The sequence below is a fragment of the Gekko japonicus genome, unplaced genomic scaffold (assembly GCF_001447785.1).
Source record: "Gekko japonicus isolate JY-2015 unplaced genomic scaffold, Gekko_japonicus_V1.1 scaffold402, whole genome shotgun sequence".
NCBI lineage: Eukaryota > Metazoa > Chordata > Lepidosauria > Squamata > Gekkonidae > Gekko > Gekko japonicus.
The window spans coordinates 970133-993262 of record NW_015166434.1 but is presented as its reverse complement, the minus strand read 5'-3'; the positions used below and the strand labels follow the sequence as shown (position 1 = coordinate 993262).

Genomic DNA, 23130 nt, shown 5'->3' with positions numbered 1-23130 from the left:
AGTACCTGCTGCAGAAGAGCTTTGTTGGTGCCCAGCCTATGGTGTTCAATGGTCTTCCTTACATAATTTTTTTCCGCTGGGGTTAAATCCTCCTTCATAAGAGCAAGCAGCTCTTTCAGCTGCTCACTTTCCGATCCCAAGCCAGCATGCAAGCTTTCAACACATTGTAAAATAGTAAAGATCAATACTGAATACGAACAGTGAAGCTGTGCTCACATATAATTGTACAGAAGCCTCTCCTGCTTCCATTTTAAGGTTGGAATTAAATTGCTGAGATCTAGAAGTGGCTCAGTCAGATGGCACAGTACACCCATGTGCATACTTTTTGCAATAATAATGCTCACAAGGTGAGGGAACAGATGTTTAGAATGCTCCCCATGTTAACCCCCACCCCCGCACATTGAAACCTAGCATATAAAGGAGCAGACTAAATTAGAACCTTCTCCCTGACATGTTCCTTTTGTATATGCAGGGAACTTTTTATATGAACAGAGGTGCAAACATTCTGAAGAATATCTACCAAGACATACATCATAGAGAAGAAATATTTTTCTAATTTAACCTGTTGCCCTGACCTGGATAGCCCAGGCTAGCCTGATCTCATAAGCAATGCTCCCTCTAAGCTGCGGAGTCTTGTGAGCAAAAATTCTGCTTTGTGAGCTACTGGCATTACAGCTGGGAGCGAGCCATTTGGCCGCTGCATAAATTAGTTTGCTCTGGAGCCATCCTTCCTGAGCTAAGACAAAAATGTGTGAGCCAGAGGCTAAAAAACTGTGAGCTAGCTCACACTGACTCAGCTTAGAGGGAACACTGCTCATAAGGTCTAGGAAGCTAAGCAGGGCCAGCCCTGGCAAGTATTTGGATGGGAGACCTCCAAGGAATACCAGGTTTGTGACATGGAGGCGGGTCATGGCAAACCACCTCTGCATGTCTCTTGCCTTGAAAACCCCACAAATTCACTGTAAGTCAGCTGCATCTTGACAGCACTTTTCACTACAAAGTTAAACTATTGGAGATAAACAGGCCTGATTCTAGGTCAGATTCTTGACAGCTATTGTGTGACATGTGAAGGAGTGTTTGGAGTTGCTGGTGGGCACTGCACAGAGGAGCCAGTTACGAGACCCACATGGTGCCTATGCACATGGCCAGCCACTACGATTTGTACAATGATGGTGGCCGGCTGAGAGTCCACACACAATTGTGACCACCCCGTGTTTAGGCTTCATTTGGAAAAGCTGGGTCATACAGTCCATGTTGAGTCATGAACCTGTTGGCAGCCCCACATTTCAGCATGAAATTCAATAGTGGTTGCCAAGAGTGTGAACTGGTCCACAGTCAGAATAAGGCTGTATTACTACGCATATCTGTTAAGTCCCACTTCACTCAGTGGAATTTATTTTCAGATTAAAGACATTTATTTTCCGGTTAAAAATGATCAGAATCAGACTGGAAGTGTCTTGGCTGTGCCCAAGTAGACAACCAGCCATGAAATCCAGAATAAAACTGCTGAGTATTTAAAGTTGCTGCTGAAGGTCTGACAGAAGCATGCCCTGCATGAGGCATAATTCTGTTGAAACTTCCCTCCCCCACTCCTGCACAATGTGGCTTCCCTGATTCTCAGCTGCAGGCTTTCCAGGGGAGGCAGGGGACTGCTGGGGCAGGAGAAAATGATTAAAAGTTGCTTCTGTAAACTTACTCTGTTCATGTAAGCTGTGATCTAACCACAAAGAATTTACAGCTGATGGTGGCCTTGTTGATTTTTCATGGTACACTATATTAAATTAATTCTCTAAAATGTTAGAGGGATGAAGAATTGTCTAAAGATTGTGTGAAAGTTACCTATAAGGAAGTACTGGCTTAGCGATTTTTCTAATACTTCCAACTCTAATAAATTCTTCAAATCCAAGATCCAGTAGGCTGGAAAAAAGCAATAAGGCATGAATTGAAATTTATTTAAAGGAATTTGAATAATTCCATTTTGATCATATCTCTCCACTTCTTTTTTGCTTTATCCATTTATTTTCAAAGTCCATGAGAGTCTTCTGAGGGTGCTCAGTGCAGGGGTGGGGAACTCTACCAACTACTGAGGGGGGGGGAATTATCAACTATGGAGGGACACATGACAGAACACCCCCCCCACAAAACCCCCTAAGTGTGGATTATGGTTAGGCATGTGCACTGTTCTCAAGCTGCCCGGAATCCACAGCAGTAGAATGCAATGTATAGGCAGTAGTTCTTCCTCAGTGGGTCAGGGAAACAACCATACTAAGGTGAAAGGAAGATGAGCTTTTCTTTTTGTCTCCGGAGTGACTGCAAGAAGGGTGGGCGAGTCTCTCCCCTCTACATGACTACTGCAAAGACAAAGCCTGAACACGCCCTTTGCCTCTAAAGCAACTGGGGTGTTGGTTAGGAGAGTGAGAAAAAAGGAATTTGACTTATTAGAAGTTTTCATGAGCTCAGATTCCCCTTCCAGATATGCACCATTTCCCCCCAAAAAACTAAACAAAAAATAAGGAAAACATTTTTTTGAGTTACTTCTGCCAAGTTAATTGTCAAGGTTTTGAACTAATCAGGCACTTTGGACAACAAACAACAATCTCAGATTCATTAGAAACTTGGAAAACACGAACACACCCAGACTACCCATCTGTGAAATTGTCAAGAAAGTAATTCCTAGATATCCCTTACAGCAGGTTAGCTTAGTAATGAGAGCTAGGAAAGGAGAAGACCAATTATCTTAGGCTACTTCCAGGCACGGGGTGGAGAGTAAAAATTTAATAGCTGAATTATATGATTGTAACACAAAGAAAAATGAATCATTTTGTAAATGGAACAGTGACTATATAAACACATTGGAGTTACTTACCACAGCAGTACTCTGTCCACAGCAACATTAGTGGAAGAAGAGATTAGTATTTTCCATGGTGCTAACCTTTTGCCAACAGCCGCTTCACTAGTTTCAAAGATTTGTACCAGGAACAAGATAACAATGGCCAATAAATAACTTTTTCCAGATCCAAACACACCTACCATAAATTAACAGAAACAGATAAGGATGATGTACACTGACTTTTCAGGCAGCTATTTTAACTGGAATTATACCATTTCCCGAAGCTTTAATGGATGTACTGGAATCAGAGACTTCAATGCAAAATGGTACATCAAACAATGAAGGTTTTTTCAGGTTTGCCATCAAAAGGGGTGTGTGTGTGTCTTAAACTCACATACGAGTTACAGTTATGTCCAATACTAGAAAGCTTCCTTTTTGTGTAACATCTTCCTTTTGAGTAAATATGGTATGCAACACCTCCACACATTCTGAGATGGTTATCATTGGCTGCGGTCACACGTAACAGAAGCCACACAAGTGAGACGGAAAACAGCCGGAGTTTCCGGACGCGATCTCACCAGCACATCTGGGAAGCGTAGCACTCCCGTGGCTCAACCGAGGCTTCCAGCCGAAACTGCGTGGCAAAAAACTAGTACCTTGTAGGTACTAGTTTCCGGAAACTGCGGGGCAAGGGTGGGCGTCTGATCGCGTTTCCGGTGGCATCCGGCGCCCGCCCATGTCCCCTTGCAAATAAGGTGTTTTTTTCTTGTCCAAGTCTCTGTGGATGCGCATGCGCACCCAACGGAGCATGCGCATTTGTCATGTACACAAAAATAAAAAACAGTTTGCCGCAGCGCACGCTTCTTCGTTGTGCGCCGGCTTGTCCTGTGATCGGCACCTCTCCCTTGCCATGGAACCTCCACGGTACCTCCACAGGACGTCTGATCACGTAACTGCGCAGTAGTTTGCCCCAGGGCAAACAGCCACGCTTCTCCTCTGCAGTTTCCTGCCCGTGTGACTGGGGCCATTGTTACACTATGCAAGAATACTTCAGTAAGCTCCCTGTACTGGGGCAAGAGGAGGCAGTCTCTCTTTGCTCTGGGCCTCCCATGTCATTGCCAGATGCTTTTTACGATGCTTCAGAACAGCTGAACGCTGGGCTCAGTCTCCAAGAAGATGCAAAAGAGAAAACAAAAGGCTTGGAATACAGTTAAACAGCTGGTTCTTAGAGAAGTAATAGCGCAATCCTTACCACTGACTTCAGTGGATTTAGAAGGGTGTACCTCAGTTTAGGATTGCAACGTTAAATTGATGAAGAGTATGGTTGCCAGGTCCCTTTCACCACTGGTGGGGAATTGGGGGGGGGGACGTTCCAGGAGTTACCCCCCCATTCCCCCTGAAACACTGATGTCACACATGATGTGCCTAATTCACCCGGAAGTGACATTGGTGATGTTGGGGGCAATGCTCTAGATTTTGGGCAAAACTCTATGGTAAAATCAACATCAAACCATCATACATCATACTTCTTCACCCAAAGAGTGATTTACACATGGAATTCACTGCCACAGGAGGTGGCGGCGGCTACAAGCATGGACGGCTTCATGAGGGAATTAGATAAGCATATGGAGCAGAGGTCCATTGGTAGCTATTAGCCACAAGGTATAGATAGGGACTCAGGGGCAAGTGATGCTCTGTATTCTTGGTGCTTGGGGGGGGGGAGTCCAGTAGTGGGAGGGCTATTAGTGTCCTGGCCCCACTGCTGGACCTCCTGATGGCACCTGGTATTTTTGGCCACTGTGTGACAGAGTGTTAGACTGGATGGGCCATTGGCCTGATCCAGTATTGGCTTCTCTTATGTACTTATGTGATCTAAACTGGCTGCAACCAATTAGGAATCAGATAAGATCACAGCTGGCTAACAACATTGGCTCTGTGTCTGAAATCAATGCTCCCTCTAAGGCGTGGAGTCTTATGAGCAAAAATTCTACTTTGTGAGCTACTGGCAATCAAGTTGTGAACAAGTTCGTTATAAAATTAATGCATGAAGTCAGTGTTAATGTAGAAGTTAATTGAAGAAAGCCCAATTCATCCACCCTTAAAAAGGGTTTAAAATAATTTGGAGGATTGCTGGAGTGTTTTATGAGTATGACCAGGATTAGAGAGGATGCCAATTAGATAACAAGCTTTCTGAAAACTGGTTACTGTATATACATTACTTGAATGAAAAGTCTGAAGATAATGTGAACCCTTTTATGTTATTCTCTAAGGTACAAGCAAAGATTATGCTGCAAATTTTTATGTTACAGATGCAACAGAAAGAAAGTAAAACAGCAAGTATAAATACTACTATAGGAGTACATGGGGTGCTCACAATTAGAAAATTATGTTGGATTTTTGGTAAGCCTCTCTAAAAAAGCATTTTGTACAGTTGGCAGATTTCTGAAACAGACTGCTTAACAGGAATACGAATATCTTCCAGTTATGAGATCAGGGTTGATCCTGGGTAATTCTCGTAAACAAAAAAAGATTTCAGGATTGTATGGGGGCCTACGTACGTAAAGCCAAACACAGGCCTAAAGTACACAGTCTGTATGCTATAAAACTGATCTATAATGATCAGATGGAACAGGCTCACACATTGACAGCAGCCAGACTGACACCTTGGGAGGAATGGGGCATGCTGGTATGATCAAATTCCCTGCCATGCTTAATTTCCAAACTTCTTCATAATGCTCATGACTGTTAACACTTGAATTTAACTAATAAATCTAACATCTCAATTACGTATTTTACATTTCATGGAAGCAGAATTTGTGCAGGCTATCTTCAAGCTCCAGCCAAACACAAGTCCATTTCACACCATTATTTTCTAAAACTTTCACACAATATTTATTAAAGTGGGGTGGTGAGGAGTGGAGGTTTTTTGGTAATACATTACTGTTTCATTGGCCAACTGTAAAACATTTTGTTAGGCAGGCCTTTTGGTAGCTAAGAACAATTATGAGGTTATGATAAGTGCACTCTGCTGTATTTGTCTTCATTAATTTGTCATACAAGCAAAGAAATGTGCAAAATCTTACAACAAAGACTGTTACTATATGTGGAAATAGAAATGCCAGATGTTCAAGCTGGATTCAGAACAGGAAGAGGCACTAGAGATCATACTGAAAATTTATACTGGTTACTGGATCAATATGAGGGACTGTCAGAAGAAAATCAGCTTGTGTTTCATAGACTACAGCAAAGCTTTTGACTGTGTGGACCATGAAAAGCTGTGCGTGGTTTTAAAAGAAATGGGTGAGCCAAAACATCTAACAGTTTTGATGCACAACTTATACCTATTGTTAGGACAGAATATGGAGAAACAGAATGGTTTCCAATTCGCAAAGGTTTCAGACAAATATGTATTTTATCTCCCTGTCTGTTCAATTCATATGCAGAACATATAATAAGGAAAACTGGATTAGATTTAGATGAAAATGGAGTGAATTTGGTAGAAGGAACACTGTTTGAGATACGCCGATGACACCACTGGCAGAAAATAGTGAAGACCTGAAACTACTGATGAAGGTTAAAGCAGAAAGTGCCAAGCAATATTACAGCCAACTATCAGGAAGACAAAAGTCATGACTACTGATGAATTACAGAACTTTTAAGGTTGATGATGAAGAAACTGAAATGGCTACAGATTTTCTAATCCTTGGCTCAATTGTCAACCTAAAGGGAGACTGCAACCAAGAAATCAGAAGGAGACGGACACTGGGTAGGGCAGCCCTGAAGGAACTAGAGAAGATCCTTAAGTTTAAGGAAGTGTTAAGAGGCAACCCAGGTCAAGATCATTTAGACTATAGCATTTCTCATTACTATGTATGGATGTGAATGTTGGACAAAGAAGGAGGCTGACAGGAAGAAAGTTGATTCATTTGAAATGTGGTGTTGGAGGAGAGTACTGCAGATACCATGCCCTTCCAAAAAAACCAATAAGGGGGTTCTAGATCAAATCAAACCTGAACTCTCCCTAGAAGGTAAAATGACTAAATTGAGGCTATAGTACCCTCATAAGTGGAAGTGACTTGATGGAATCTCTCTCTCACACACACACACGTGTTTTCATATACTTTTTGCTATAGCATTTTTGAAAAGCTCTGCACCACAGAGGGTCATGTTTCTATAACATGAGACAAGAAACATATTGATAGAGAAATAATTTACCGTGTATTATTGTTATAGGGAGGGGTTGCTGTTTCCCAGTTTCTTTATCAATTGGATAAGATGCCATCATGTTGCCTATTTGAAGAAGTGCCATGGCCTGATCCTTATTCAGCCGAAATGTCTGAATCATCTTGTTTGCCAGACTTATTGTCATTTCAGGACTTAGAAGTCCACAAGTCATTGTATTTGTGTTTAAGACTGGTGGTTTAAATTTTCGTTTGTTGATTTTGTTGCTACCAGATACCTCTTTGAAGGGCCTAAAAAGCACCAAATAAAAGATTAAGCTGAAATTAATCAAGGAAAAGAAAAACACACAGGTAATAAGCATTTAAAAAACAAAAATCAAGATGATGATGTATGGTTGATTATATCATATTCTTTTTATGTTTCAGGCTAATTGACTCTACCAATGCCATTTACTATTTAAATTGTGCCGTGTAGTTTGGCAATGAGCTAGCAGGGATGGCATCTGTGAAGCATGGCATACCGATTCAAGAAATGGGAGCCAAGTTACAGAGAAAGATTCTAGTTTACCCTGACCCCTTGCCAATTCCAGCTGGTGGGTGAGTTTATCTAGCACAATATGGCTCCAGAGCCAAGTCGCTTCAACAGAACTATGTTACAATTTAAAATTAAAAATGCACTGATGTAGAAAGGAAGTCAACATACCTTGTGAGCAGGTGCTGCATTATTGGTAACGCAGCTGAACTGAAGTTTTCTTCTATGTTTCTCAAAGTTGTGAGTTCTGTGCTAGCATTACAAACTAGTAAGGCATGAACAATCACTGGGAGAGGGAAGGAATAGGAGTTAACAAATGAACTCAGCTACAGAAAGGTCTAGGCTAAGGTGGACACAAAGGGAAAAAAAGATAGATCCAAGGGGCTACAAATGGATCTCTAACTCTGGAACTGGATCTCTTTCCTGCCTCCCCATTCTCCACTACTTTGTGAAATACTGCTGCTGTGAGTTGGAGGACTGTAATATTATGTGAGAGTCCTGCAGTTGGAGGAGGAAGCTACAGAAGACTTTTGATCCAACTCATTGACTCTTGTTGTAGTCTGATGGTCTAATGGAGTTTCGTCTTACAGCCACAATAAATCTTTTATCCTTAAGGTGCCATAGGACTGTCTAATGGGCCAAAATAACAAACATGTAATGTTATATCTGCATATTAGCAGATGTACTAAATTTTACTATCACCATATGATTTGGAGAGTGGGATCACAGTGGCAAGTCAGGCCCCCTGCCCTCCATATGTTAAAGAGACTTTTTGTACCTTAACACACCCCAAACCCGGCTGTGACCTCCTCATCTCAAAGCACAATCTGGGACCCTGGTTTTTACAGAGTCTTACAGTGTTCATTTGGATGTCCCAATGCTGGCTCTGTAGAAAAGTCATCATATGGGGAGGGGGCATCAAGAGTAATCCTCTTCCTATATCTGTGCACTGATAATACCCAGATTAAAAATGCTGGTACATGGCTAAAGACATGTTGACATCAACCAAGGCCCTACGTAAAACTACACCTCACTATGATTTTTTATTTTATTTCTGCTTACGAATTTCAAAAAGGTGCACAACTGATATAATAATACATTCAGAGTAGTAGATGTTACAAAATATTCAGTGTTTTTAAAAATCAATAATGTTTCAATAATCCAAAATAAGATTATTTTGGGGGAAAGGCCAAAAATGTATAGCACCGAGAAGACACTAGTAAATAGTAATGACAGTTGTAGGTTACTTTAGTAACTTCCATTCAGTTTTAAAGTTCATCTTGATGATACATTCAGAATTATCTGCTATATCAAGCATCATATTTTGTTTATTTCCATGTCTCTCAGTTCTTTCATTCCCTTCTGTTAACGCTTAAATAATATGACAACACTGCTGACTTTTTCACTCATAAGTTGATAATGCAGTGATTAGTATATTAAAGAATTAGTGGCTATGCTGAAATGTTGATTACCACAACACTTCACACAGAAAAAATTCTCATGAGAAACTTACTATTTGAATGCCAGTTTGAGGGGCTGTAGCCTTTGAGAGGTTCCAGCTCTATTTCACTGTTAGAGGATGGGCCAAAGAAAACACTGCAGGCAATGAAAGTGTCCAAGGGTTCAAACGTTAGGGTCTTGGAAACAACCCAAAGATCATCTACCAAGACAGTAAAAGGTTAGTTTTAGCAGAATAAGTTGCTAACTTCTGCAATGAGAAAAATTAAATCTGGAATAGTTGTTTTGAAGAAACTAAGGTGGATCCAACCATCCCCCAAGAAGCCTTCCTCCAACTCAAATGGCTCTTCCTTTTGCTTATTCAAAAAGATTTCTGTATGCTTTGCACCTCTTTATCCAAGTTGTGCTGGGTAAATTTTATCTGGTTTCATCTTAAATGTGTATTCTCAAGGTTGCTATTCAAATTGCAGAGATTTTCCTCCAAGATTTGGAATATATTTAATTCTTACATATTGTTCCTTTAAAAAGGGCTGTATAATATTCTGCCATGCAGGTTATACCATAAATATAGGATGAATGAAAGGGCAAGGGGAAAAGTTGCACAAAATTGATTGGAAAAGGGATTTCAAATAATTTTTCATTTAATTAAAATTGAAGGACAAAAAAATCCATGACATCAGAAAGATTTTAATATAGTGTCAACCTAATTCATTCATCTGACAAATCTATGATATCCAGTGTGGGCTTGTAGTGATGTAAATGTCTGAAAATTGCTAGACCAATCAGAAAGTTGAAGACTGCCAATTTTGGATGGCCTGTGGTTTGCCCCACCAGTTCAGGTGGAAAACTGAAAACAGTACCCTTGAGTGCCTGGCTTCTCAAAGGGCAGACTTGATGAAAACTTTAAAGCCTGGGTTCCTTTGTCGCAATTTCTAGCAGACAAGCCTTGGGGCAGAACCAGCTCAGATAAGTATTTCACAGGTAAAGTTCAAATTTCCTCCTTTTGTAGCAGAGTGCTAAGGGTCGAATTTCAAATATATGGAGGCATCGTCTGGAAAACAGGATGCAACTGAAGATGTGTTCCATCAAATGTGGGTTAAAGCTACAAATTCCCAAGTCCTGAAGGCACTACAGATAACAAAATCCTGTCTACGCTGAGGCAAAGCAAAGTAAGAGGGTCCTTATCATATAGGCATAAATATTTAATATGTCGCCCTTTGACTGTGAAAGTCAACTGAACATGTACACACACAATATTCACACTTCAAAACAGCAAGTCTTCAATTTTATAAGAGTTACTTCAGATTCCTCTTGCATAATTTCACAGAGAACCAAGTTCACCAACCTTTGCTGTACATGGAAGAGTGCTCTTTTCTGCTCAGCTTCAGATATAATTTGTTCCTACCATCACAGTCAAACTCAGCATTTGCAATATTAAATTTCTTCAGTTTACTAAATCGTTTCCTTTGAATATCAAAGGCTTTCCTAGGGAAAAATAAACCAACAAACAGTGGACATGAACACTTAATGATATTTATAGTTACTTAAATAAATAACTTTTTTTGTATGTGGTACATGTGCTCTTACTTTTGCAACTGCTTTTATTCTATTTTAGTGGCATTATAAAACCATTACCAGCCTGCTCATTAATATCAAGAAATTCCGATAAAGAACCATTTAACTAGTTACATATTAGGCTATGGAGTCAGACCTAAAACAGCAGAGTTACACATGGACTGCACCAAAGAGGATTGCATTGATAGGTCTTTCCATGGTTTGCAATGACCATCCCGGTTCAAGAACTTGAGGGGTGGGGCTTTGAGTCTATATAGGTATAGCAAGGCCTGTTTACTTGCTATTCTGTTATTTCTTGAGTAGTGGCTCCTAGGCAGAGGGATGTTTTGCTGGCACATGCTGACATATGTACAGGGCAGCAATGAATCCTGATAGGAGATGGAAGCAAATGTCACACCTCCCTTCCTTCGTGGCATCTGCTGCTAGCCAGACAGAGGCAAATGTTTGGCTGGCACATGCTGGCATACAGGTGTGTGTGTGTGTGGGGGGGGGAGCTACAGATTAAGCAGGAGTGAAGGTAATTTATTTCTTCACCTAGAAAAAATGTTATGCCACCTCTTCAGAGACCTGCTTGAGGTGGCTCACAACTCAAATACAATAAAACCAAAGAGGCATTAAAACCAAACAATTAGGAAAAAAGCAGAGCAAAAATGCAAGCCCCTAAATATAAGCTAGACCATAAAAAGAAGCTGTTAAACACAGAAGACTTTTTTTAACTACAGCAGATCACAAAACAATATTAAAAAACCAATCCCTTAGTTAAAAGCCTGAATAAAAAGAAATGTTCTCCTGGTACCTAAAATAGAGTGAACACCAGGTTATGTCTTCAAGGGGAAGGGCATTCTATGGGTTAGGTGTCACCACTGAAAAAGCCCTGTCTCTGTTAGCCAACTGATCACTTCTGCAGACCAGCAGCACAGAGACCAGGGCTTGTGAAAAGCATCTTAACTGGCAGGTTGGATAGTATGGGAGGATGCAGTCTGTCAAGGGTCCAGGCCCCAGTCCATTTATGGCCTTATATGTTAAAAACATGTGGAGCTGCGGTGGCTCAAGTGGTTAAGATGCTGAACTGCAGGTTGTGGAAAGTCAGTAGTTCAGCAGTTTGAGACCCGAGTGTGCCGCATGACGGAGTGAGCTCCTGTCTCTAGTTCCAGCTCCTGCCAACCTAGCAGTTCGAAAGCAAGAAATTGCAAGTAGATAAATAGGTACCACTTCAGTGGGAAGGTAACAGCGTTCCGTGCGCCTCGGTGATTAGTCATGCCGGCCACATGACCATGGAAATGCTGGCTCTTCGGCTTTGAAACGGAGATGAGCACCGCAACCCTAGAGTCGGATTCGACCGGCTTTCAAGCAAGGGAATCTTTACCTTTACCTATGTTAAAAACAAGCACCTAGCTGGAGGGGTGTCACCTCAAGTGGCACCCCCAGGTGAGCCTCAGTGTGGGGCTCCAAGCCGGGGGCGCTTGAGGGGCGACCTCTTCCACGGCTTGAAGCCGGGGAATTGAGGCGCTCCTCCCTGCCCCATTCGGTCCACCCCCTGAGAGGCTCGGTTTTTACCGAGCATAGCTGAATGCCGATCGGGACAAGCAAGCGGGTCAGCGAATGAAGCATGATTAAAAGGAGTCTGTGATCAGACTGTCAAGGAACTGGAGAATGAGACGAGCGAAGAAGCTTTAAAAGTGAGTTCCGATCCCCCCCCCACCCTCAGCGGCGTCGGGAGGAATCCCAGACGTAAACAAACCGAACTGTGATTTAAAGAGACGGGGAGGGGGAGAAGACAATTAATCACTCAAGCGTGCCAGAGACTTAGCTGTTTTTTGCGGATAAACCAGCACTTGCTGAAGAAGTGTGAAAAAGCACTCTTTAGTATAAACAAAGCGGAAAATGGCCGGCGTCCGAGGGAGAGGAGTAAGAGGGGGGCGTGGTTCTCAAAGTCCGAGAGTGGAGGAAGGAGATGTTTTCTCCACACTAACAGAGCTGCTTCGGCCCATTCATGAAAGACTCGATGGCCTTAACCAATTGATTGCTGCCTCAAACCAGAGCATGGCAAAACAGCAACAGCAGATCACCGAGCTTGTGAAAAAATCGATCCAAACTGATGAAAAACTTAAAGAGACCACACATGATGCTAAAAAGCTGAAGAAAAGAGTTGGTCTGATGGAACAAAAGCAGGATCTACACGAAAGGAAGCTATTGAACCTACAAATGGACAAAGCGAATAAAACCCTTAGATTCCAAGGGGTGGCTGAGACGACAGGAGAAATTTTGAAAGATGTGGCAGCTGAGCTAATCGCTCTATCGCTCGGCATTGCAACGGCTGAAGCGCATGCAGAGATAGAAGTGACATATCGTTCTTACTCTAAATATATTAAGCAAAACAAACTGCCGGGCGAGATCGTGGTCAAATTTCTCCGACGACAGACAAGAGATGATATTCTCAAAGCAACAGCAGACAAACCCCTGCAAATGGGATCAGCAAGTATCAGGGTCCTTAAGGACGTTCCATTTGAGGTTCGACAGAAAAGAAAAGCGTACAAAGAACTCATCTCAACACTTCAGATCAACCAAATTCAATACTCCTGGCTTTTTCCAGAAGGGGTCCAATTCAAATATAGAGACAAAAGAGAAAAAATCGACTCGGTGTTAAAAGCAGAAGAATGGTTGAAGCAATTCTTCGGACAGAAAGAGGAAGAGCAGCAAGACGGAGGAGGCCAGGCAGCTGACCTGGAAGAGACGGACAGAGACCTACTTGGAGCAGAAGGAGGCACGGCCAGAGAAGCATATGACTTGCGGCTAAGAGTTGCCAAATAGCACTTATGAACTAAAAAGACTTATGGATGAGCTGGAAGAAGTCTATGTGCACACTGAGAAGAAATTAGATATACAACAAAATGGACTAACTAATCTCCTAAATTCCTTGACTTAATGAAAGCATTAATCTTTATAACTAACTGCATACTAACTGTTAATGACCCTACTTTCTTGGGTTTTTAGTTATAGTGTGGGTTTTCTTTCTTTATACTGTTTGTATCCTGGGGTTTGTTATTTTAGTTTGTTATTTTTTTCCCCCCCTTCCATTTTTTCTACCTCTCTTTTCTTTCCTTTTTGTAGTCACGTAGGTGTAATAAAAAATCAATAAAGCTACCCTTCGGGGGATTAAAAAAAAAAAAAAAAACAAGCACCTAGAATTGTGCTGAGAACTAAATGGAAAGCCAGTGCAGATTTTTTTAGCATATGGGTGGTACTATACCTGTATCATTCCCTCAGGAGCAGCCTGGCTGCTGCATTTTGGATCAGTGGAAGTTTCCAAAGGCAGACCAATGTATAGTTCATTACAAAAATCATACCTGGATGTGATCAGAGCATGGAGCATCTTGTGCAGATTGTGCTTTCTGAGGAAGGGCCATAGCTGGCATTTAAGCCAAAGCTGACTAGAGGTGCTATGTACTGCAGAGGAGACCTGAGCCTCCAGCAATAAGCCACGCTCCAGCAGCACCCTCAAACTATTAACTTGCACCTTCAAAGGGAGTGCAACAACCTCCAAGACGGGCTGACTCCTCAGTCCTTGAGCAGATTCTCACTGACCAACATCATCTCAGTCTTGCCTGCACCGAGCTTCAATTTACTGGCACTCATCCATCCCATTAACTTCTCCAGGCATCTGCTCAAGACATCCACAGATGCACTTGACTCAGCTCTTAAACAGAATTAGTTGGGTGTCATCCACATACTGCTGACATCTCATTCTAGATCCCCAGCTGAACTGTCACAGTAGTTTCACAAAGATGTTTAACAGTATGGGGGCAAGATGGATCCCTGAAGAAGCCCATAGCATAAATGCCATGGTGGTGAGTGGCAGTCCCCCAGCACTACCTTCCGGAATTGGTTAGTCAAGTAAGAGCAGAACTACCAAAGCACAGTGTCCCCCACTCCCAGCCCAGTCAGCCTCTCCAACAGGGTACTATGGTTGATGATATCAAAAGCCACTGAGAAATTCAGGAGAATCAACGGGGATGCTCTGCCCCGTCATTCCCCTGGCAAGGATCATCAGTCAGGGTGACCAAAGCTGTTGCTGTCCCAAGCAAAGGCTACATTGAAACGGGTCTACATAATCTGTCTCCTCCAAGACTACCTGACGCTGCGTAGTCACTTCCAACTCGAGTACCTTAACCAAGAATGCAATATTGGCCACAAGGCAGTAGTTACTTATTCATTATTTATTATTCATTTCTGGGGACTCCTTTGACAGAAGGGCTCTCATGACCTTCTCTTTCAAAGTGATTGGAACTATGTCCTCCCAAAGAGGGACACTGTTATATCTTGGACCCAGTGAACTAGCCTGACCTGGCTTGATACTATCAGTCACGAGGGGCAAGGGTTGAGCCGAGACACGGGAGACAACACATTTCTAAGCAGCTTGTTCATTTCATCATGCTGGCAATCAGCATCAATAGCTGTGCTGTCTTCATGTAACACAGTAACACAAAGAGAGAGACAGACAGACAGACCAAAAGATCAGTGATGTGATAGATTTAGGCTTCTTTAATGATTCTTTAAAACGGCTGTAGAAAGGGACTGGATTGTGGAAGTTACACCTTCCTTCTCCCTCATGCCATTTTCCATTTCAAATGAAACCCATCCCCAGCTATCAGCACCAGATGGGAAAAGAGACAGCACCTCACATTCTTATGTATAGAAAGCCATGCCTTTTTGGAGCAAATACATGGGTGAAAGAAAATGCACTGTCCCCCTGCCCATACTTCACATTGTTCTGATCTGGTGCTTAGAGGAGTAACACACACACACACACACACACACCATGGCTCACTTCCATTCTATTTATTTAAAAATAGACCCGCACTCCTGTCTGCACCTCGCTTCACTGAGCTGTGAAGTAGCAACTTCAAAAATGAATGGATGAGCTCATAGAGACTATCCCCTATTTGTGTCCAACAGCTTTCTTTGGTTACCAAATTTCTGCCTGTGTTCACTGTCCAAGTGAAAAATTTAACTGCACGTACAATGGGGACCCTCTTATCTGTCTAAAATTTGGAGGCAGAATACCCTGGTTACAGTACATTTCATTCCACTTGAACAAGGAAACAAAGTTACAGCTTAAAATGCATTTTGTCACTGAAACCAATAGAGATGAACGAAGAGCAGAATAAAGAAAACAAATACAAGTAGTATTATAAAATAATTAAAATTAACAATCTAAAATTAAAACAATCTTGATATATCTTACATGCCCAGGGTAATGCCGATCACCACTTTGGGGTCAGGAAGCAATTTTTCTCCAGGACAGTTTCGCTGGAGATCCTGGAAGGTTTTTTGTCATCTTCTGGGCATGGAACAGCAGTCACTAGGGGTGTGGAGGGGGGAGGTATTTGTGACTTTCCTGCATTGTGCAGGGGGTTGGACTAGATGACAATGGAGATCCCTTCCAACTCTATGATTCTATGATTTTGTGATTTGTGGAGCCTAATATTGCCTGTCTGAGAACATGGACCCGAAAGCACCCTTCTGGGCATGGGAGGAGTGTTCTGCATAGGGAAGACTCCTCCAAAAGAGGAAGTGCACGTTACCACCTGCAGGAATTATACGATGATATGCAAGTGCTGATTATCTCATGGAAGAGAATTTGCTGATCTCAGCCTGTCATTGTAGCCTTTCACTCCCCCTCAAATCCTAGTTGATTCAGTGGACCCCCAGAAACAGAATGGAGCACAAAGGCAGTCTTACAAAAGAAGAGAATTGGCAACATGACATTGTTGGTAATATGACAGAAAAAAAATGAAATCTGTGATTGCACACAGGCCTTTGTAATTACCTCGTAGAACCGCCCTCAAAACATTTCTCTAAACACAGTGTTCAGGTATTGTAACATCAACAAGTTTGTTTAGCTGTTAGCCCCATTTCCATTCATACATGCAGTATTAGTAACAGTTTACTTAACATTCCAACACACCTCACCAAAAGTTGGCATTCTTCATGGAGAAAAATGTTCTGACTCCTCAAATAGGTTCCGATACTCTTCAGATCATGAAACGCAACACTAGGTGTACTTTTGAACTGTCCCGGATTTACATCGTCAAGCCACTTGAAAAAATCACAGCGCTCAGCCTTTGGAGCATCACAGGCATAGAAAAGGCGACCCTATGATAGAATACATACCATTCAAGTATATTTTAAAACACTCAGCTAAAATATACAGAACAGTTTGCCCATATCAATATAACTAGTTAAAATGTCAGTCTTCACTTTGAAAAATACCATGAATCTCCTGTTGATGTGGAATGGATTGGCTCTTCAAGCACAAGAATATTATTCTTAGGAATGTAGAACTGATCTGCCAGGAAAGGTGCAGAATTTTCTCTGACCTGTACGTGTAAGCATGTGAAACGCATCAGAATGAGACAGCCTGGCTAGAATGAAGAAGCCACTCCAACCACTGCAATCCAAAAGGCTTATCAGTAAGGCAATCAACTTCATATCTAATTCTGAACTGGGCCACACAGTGTGGATCAATAAATACACAAACTGAGGCCAGGGATGGACAAGGGAATGGGGATTGTTCTACAAGTATGGGAAAGACCCAGATTTACAGAAAATTATGAAATAAAAAATACAGGAAAACTTTGACCGCTTAAACTGCTTCTTTAAGAAAAATGTGTCACAGATTTTGTGAGACTGTGTTGTGAAATCTCAGCAGACATTTTGAGGGTTGCAAGGCCTACCCTTGAGACTGATCAGGAAACTCCAACTGGTCCAGAATGCGGCGGCATGGTTTCTGACGGAGCACCACGGACAGCACACATTCAACCTGTGCTGCATCAGCTGCACTGGCTCCCAGTGGAGTACCGGCTCAGGTTCAGGGTTCTGGTACTGACGTTTACGGCCTTGAGTGGTCAGGGACCCATATATCTCCGATATCACCTCCTCTGGCATGTCCCCCAAAGGGCTTTATGCTCTGCTAAGAACAACTTACTGGTGGTCCCTAGCCCCAAAGATGTCAGGCTATCCTCGACCAGAGCCAAGACTTTTTCAGCCTTGGCTCCTACCTGATGGAACTCTCTGCCAAATAACATCTGCACCCTGTGGAAACTTGTGCAGTTCCGCCGGACATGCAAGGCAGAGATGTTCCGTCAGGCTTTTGGTTGAGGACAGCAGCATGTACCATCCTGTCAGGCACTTCCTTCCCCTCCTCCCCTCTGCTTTGTCTCGCTCATTGCAAGACAGTGATGCAATCTGTAAATTTGTTTTTTACGCCATCTGATGTTGTTTTTAGCTGTTTTTATCTCCTGGATTTTAAATTGTATAGTACTATGTTGCTAACCACCCTGATCTCTGAATTCAGAGAAGGGCAATATATAAATTGAAATTATAAATAAATAAATAAAATAACATTGCTGAGAAATCCAAGACTCGGTTAGTGTCAGCTTGGGGGAGGGGGAGAGAGGCAGACTAAGAAAGGTAAAATTTGGAGGGAGAAACAAAGAATGAAAGCCGAAAGGAGGGCAGCAGGGAAAGGTGGCTGAGGGAGGGGCAGAGGCTGCCAGGGGGAGGAACAGGAGATGGTGGTAGGTAGTTGGTTGGGACAGAAGAGGGAAGAAGGATGCAGAGGGAGCCAAAGCTGAAAAGACAGAGGAAGAGGGAAAATGAGATCCTGCCCTTTGTGAGTCTTTCCTAGTGTCTTTCCTACAGGGAGAGCCCTTCCTCACAATTAACCACACTATGAACTTTACCCATTTTCATTTAGTCAGATTAGTCCAGAATAGAGACTGCTACAGCACATGCCACCAATTTTGCATTGTTTTCCTGATTTAACCCAACTTACTTAAAAATGTTCCAAGTAATTAAAGAAGTAATAGGGTATTAGAAACTCTGGCTATTATGATAGAATAGAAAACCCATCAGAGTACTAATTAAATTCAATATTTTTGCAGACTGGAATATTTGACAGGTAAAGATAAAGGTTTCCCTTGCTTGAAAGCCAGCTGAATCTGACTCTAGGGATGCGGTGCTCATCTCCGTTTCCAAGCCGAAGAGCCAAAGATGTTCCCTTGGTCATGTGGCCGGCATGACTAGACACCGAGGCGCACGGAACGCTGTTACCTTCCCACCAAAGTGGTACCTATTTATCTACTTGCAATTTCTTGCTTTTGAACTGCTAGGTTGGCAGGAGCTGGGACCAGAGACAGGAGCTCACTCCGTCATGCGGCACTCGGGTCTTAAACTCCTGAACTACCGACCTTCCACAGCCTGCAGTTCAGCATCTTAACCACCGCAGCCCCTATTGGACAGGTAGGCTACCCACAAAACAAAAACCAGTACGTAGCAAATAATCTACATCAATTCTTTATCTTGTATTTATTAAAACAGCCATTAATCTGATGTACAAAAACCCTAGAAGTTTAACTAAATGGGAAGAAGAAAAAAGTACCTTGTTTCGACCTTCTTTTTTAACCATAACAAGTTTGGCTGCAATCTTGTGGTTACAGAGTGGTGCAGAATTTTCTTGCACCTGCCCTCCTTTTGCTGAAGTACAGAAAGATATATCCACTTTCCCAAGAGCTTTATGTAGCCTTTGTGACAGCTCAAAAAGCAATATGTTCAAATGTTCTTTACACAAAAATGAGAAATAAAGAGTAAATTGCAAACAGATAAGTAGTTTTCAAAAAACCAATTTTAAACACAAAAATAACCAACAGTGAATTTATTAGAACAATTGTGAGATACATTATTAAGCCTTACCTATCAAAGCAGCAGTGAAAACTTGCTTATACAGTGCAGAAGATTGAAACTCAGCTGGGATACACATTTGCCTCTTAGGAAGATCAGTGCAATTCACTATGTCTGCACTGGGGAAAAACAGCTCAGAGACATTCTGGGGGGGAAAAAAGCAAAAGGTGCAAAATCCTGTTTTCTTTGCCTGCAGGCATGCATAATTCAGGTATGCTTTACTGGAGCACTGACTCAAGCAGCAGCATCGATCCTCCCTGTGGATCTAGAACTTGATTCATGGCATTCATGGAAATAGATGTCTGCACTAAAACAACTGCTTATAAAATACAGAATTCTCCTGTTGACCTGAATTAATCTGATGCTGATACCTATACATTGATGTGCATTATCTATATGATATCTCTCTCTTGTCCTGCCCCCGCCAGTTCCCTGCTTTTGCAAGTGGGCCTTGCTTACTTATGAAGATTAGTCTTAATAATTTCATAAACTGAAATACATTCCAAATCTGTACAAAATTTTTTTAAAACATTTAATATCAAATTTGCAGGAATCTTTTCAAAAAACATACGATATTCATTAAGATTTCAACTGCCATTGATAGGGACAGAGAAGACAAACAGTAGCCTGGCCTTCCCTCCACCAGGCACCTCTCTGGTTCACATGAGAATATCACCCCCTCAAACAGGAATATTTTGTATGGTGCTTTAATTGCAACTTGTATCAAGATTTTCACTCCTGTTACTTGGAAGACAAGTTTTCACTGCAAGCTGCATAAAAATCTAATTAATATTTTCCAAGCCCTAACCTGGATAGCCCAAACTAGCCCAATCTTGTCAAACCTTGGAAGCTAAACAGGGTTGGCCCTGGTTAGTGTCTGGATGGGAGAGCTCCAAGGAAGACCACGGTTGGGACACAGAGGCAGGGAATGACAAACTACCTCTTGCCCTGAAAACCCTAGGGGTAGTCATAAATCAGCTGTGACTTGACAGAGGGGGAAAAAGCCTAATTTGGTAATTATTGGCACGTAAGGAGTCCATTTTCCTGGGGTGCATATATGCCAACATCCATAACATTTCCTTAGGATTCTGGTTACCTATTGCTGTAATTTATTTATATTATACTTCATTTGTATGCAATTTCCCCCCACAATGGGGCTCTAAAGCAGCTTATATTATTCTCCTCTCCTTCCTTTCATCTTCACAACAACGTGAGGGTAAAGTACCGTAGGCTGAGAGTGGGTGACTGGCCCAAGATCATCCAGTGATCTTCCATGGCAGAGTGGGGATTTGAAACTGGATCTTCCAGATCCTAGTCTGACATTCTAACCACTCACTGTGCTAATTTACACCATATTGAGTTCATTATTAATACCCCAGAGTTTAATACTGCAGCATTTACAGTGCAGTCCTAAGCAGAGTTAGATCCACATTAGTCCATCCAAATCAACAAAGAAGGGTATAATTCTGTTTATGATTGCACTGTTAGCGGATTTGAAAAGCCCAGACTCTTACCCAAAATTTATTCATTTCAATAATTACATAATTTGTCCAAAGAAGTTACTACGAGTATTGAGGGGATTTATTGGGTGATGTGCTGACATCAGTTCCTGTGTAGGATGCTGCTGATGTCCCCACTGTTCCGGCACCATTTTTTTCCTCTGCCAGCCAGCTGAGTGGCAGTGGAGAGCACCCACCTCCAGCATGGGCCTGGGAAACCTACAGAGAATTAGTTGCTGTAGATTTTCTGGGATGTGTGGCCGTGGTCTTGGCATTGTAGAACTTGGCATTGTAGAACCAGGTTATACAATGCCAAGACCACGGCCACACATCCCGGAAAATCTACAGCAACTAATGAACTCCGGCTGTGAAAGCCTTTGACTACAGAGAATGCTTTATTATGCAGATGAAAAACACGGACTCAGATCCAACCCATTAGCAGAAGATGCTGGTGGATGCAGATTTCCCCCATTTTCTTCAGCAATCGTCTTCAACCCTGAGGAAGGCTATTCTTAAGAGTGGTGGCACCTGAATGGACAAAAGAGCCACACATGGGGAAAGGGAGATGCAGAGAAGGTGGGTAATCACTCCCTGTTTCAACAGTAAATCTGCTATTGTAGAAAAGAGTGATTTCACTGTTTTCTCTCTTCTCAATACAGTCCCCTAAACCATGTGGCCTTTTGTCTACCTGGGTCCCACTTGTTTCTGCTGATGATGGTTGGTGGGATCCAAGCCGGAATTGGGAAACTGTTCCATGATAGAATAACATTTCTGCAGACAATAAAACACAAAATTGTGGTTGACTTCCTTTATGACATTTTGAATGAAACCACAAATCCAGTTAGAAAATTTTGGAACAGCCTGCCATGAACACCTCAACACAATTGTTAAGAATACGTCAGCATTGTAAGAACAATAATATATTATTGCTATAAATATATCACTAATCTAACAATTAGATGAGGAGTACTAAATATTCCCAACTGTTTTTCTTGCTTTGCCAAGATCTGTTTCCCAGTACTTTTTGGAACAGTTACTTACCTTGGCATGTCTACTTCTGTTATTGTGGTTCAGCTGACCTAACACCTTTGGTGCTTCCTCAGTGGAAAAAATTGGACTTAAGTGCACAGAACGTTGCTTTTTTTCTGAAACAGAATCTTGGCTGCTAAAGTTTCTGTGTTGTTTACAAAGCATGCTTTTTATCATCTGCAGATGCGCAAAGTCTGGAGGGCTTTTATTGACAGCATCATTCTGACCCTCTCCTGTATCATCAAGTGGCATTCCCAAGACATTCTCAGCTTCGAAGTCATCAGTCATGACCACTTCACTACTGTTTGGAGTTCCCAAGTCACAATGAGTGGTATTTTGGTATTTCTGCCACTTGCTTTGTCTCTTTTGTTCAGACACATTAGGGAATGCAGACTGTATAAGCACCTCTTGTCTTTCTCCTAAACGTTTTTCATCCACAACTGATTCACACATCCTGTCCTCAGGGCCTAACATTTTTGACTTGTTGTACATGTTGACTACTGGGAAACCAAAAGGCGACATTTGCTCACAAGCCATTAGACTGGAATAAACTTCTGAGTCAGGAAGCACTTCATCAACTGGTAAAGTTACAACTGGAGTTTGTTTTCTATGAGTAGGTAAGCCTGTATGCACACTGTCATCCACTGAGCAGATAGATTCCTTCATTCCTATAAAGCAGAGTTTTAGAAAGTTGCAGCGCAAGTCCTTGCATATATCAATGCAAAACTCTATGAGTAACACCGATAATATACATATTTGGCACTTTTTCTTCAGACCTTAACTTTCACGTGGTTTCAGTTGTACTTTCATTTCCTTCTAGAACATATTTCCCTCAAAGAAAAGTAGTACAATGTAAGCATAACAAATTAGCTGAAAAAGCTACCTCAATCTGGATGCACATGCGAATGGGACCACTGCATGCCCTTGCAGTACTGGCTGTGTACAATGCCTTATGATGAAGTTCATGTCTTTCCTTTTCTTCTTTCTCTATTGGGGCTAAATGAATTCTGGAGAGGAGGGTGCAGTTTTATTGGGAAAATGGCACATGGGGAAAGAGATCACTGCACCCCCTTACCCAGCCCCATGACCTCAATCTGAATACCCCTTCCCCACAGCTGCTTTTTAGGGTCAAAATCATGTTCAGACCACTAATCTTCAGTTTAATGAGTGGTTTAGTCGTCCTATTTCTGATGTTCCCTGACAAGCCGTATAAAGGGTTAAATGTTCAGTACCAAGTGTAATATTAAATACCAAGAAAAACACTGAATTCATAGCAAGATTGGG

At 42.0% G+C, this 23130-nt stretch overlaps 1 protein-coding gene across 1 annotated transcript in view; it reads right to left on the bottom strand.

The window, feature by feature from the left end:
- ZGRF1 (zinc finger, GRF-type containing 1) overlaps positions 1-23130 on the bottom strand; it is a 48443-nt gene that overhangs the window by 10781 nt on the left and 14532 nt on the right. Inside the window, exons 10-20 of the mRNA XM_015411876.1 lie at positions 21859-22514; positions 19331-19463; positions 19020-19198; positions 16545-16732; positions 10347-10486; positions 9057-9203; positions 7715-7829; positions 7046-7302; positions 2867-3026; positions 1840-1917; positions 6-153 (exon numbers count right to left, since the gene is read on the bottom strand). Coding sequence (XP_015267362.1) covers positions 6-153; positions 1840-1917; positions 2867-3026; positions 7046-7302; positions 7715-7829; positions 9057-9203; positions 10347-10486; positions 16545-16732; positions 19020-19198; positions 19331-19463; positions 21859-22514 — 2201 coding nt within the window. The remainder of the gene's footprint in view (positions 1-5; positions 154-1839; positions 1918-2866; positions 3027-7045; positions 7303-7714; positions 7830-9056; positions 9204-10346; positions 10487-16544; positions 16733-19019; positions 19199-19330; positions 19464-21858; positions 22515-23130) is intronic.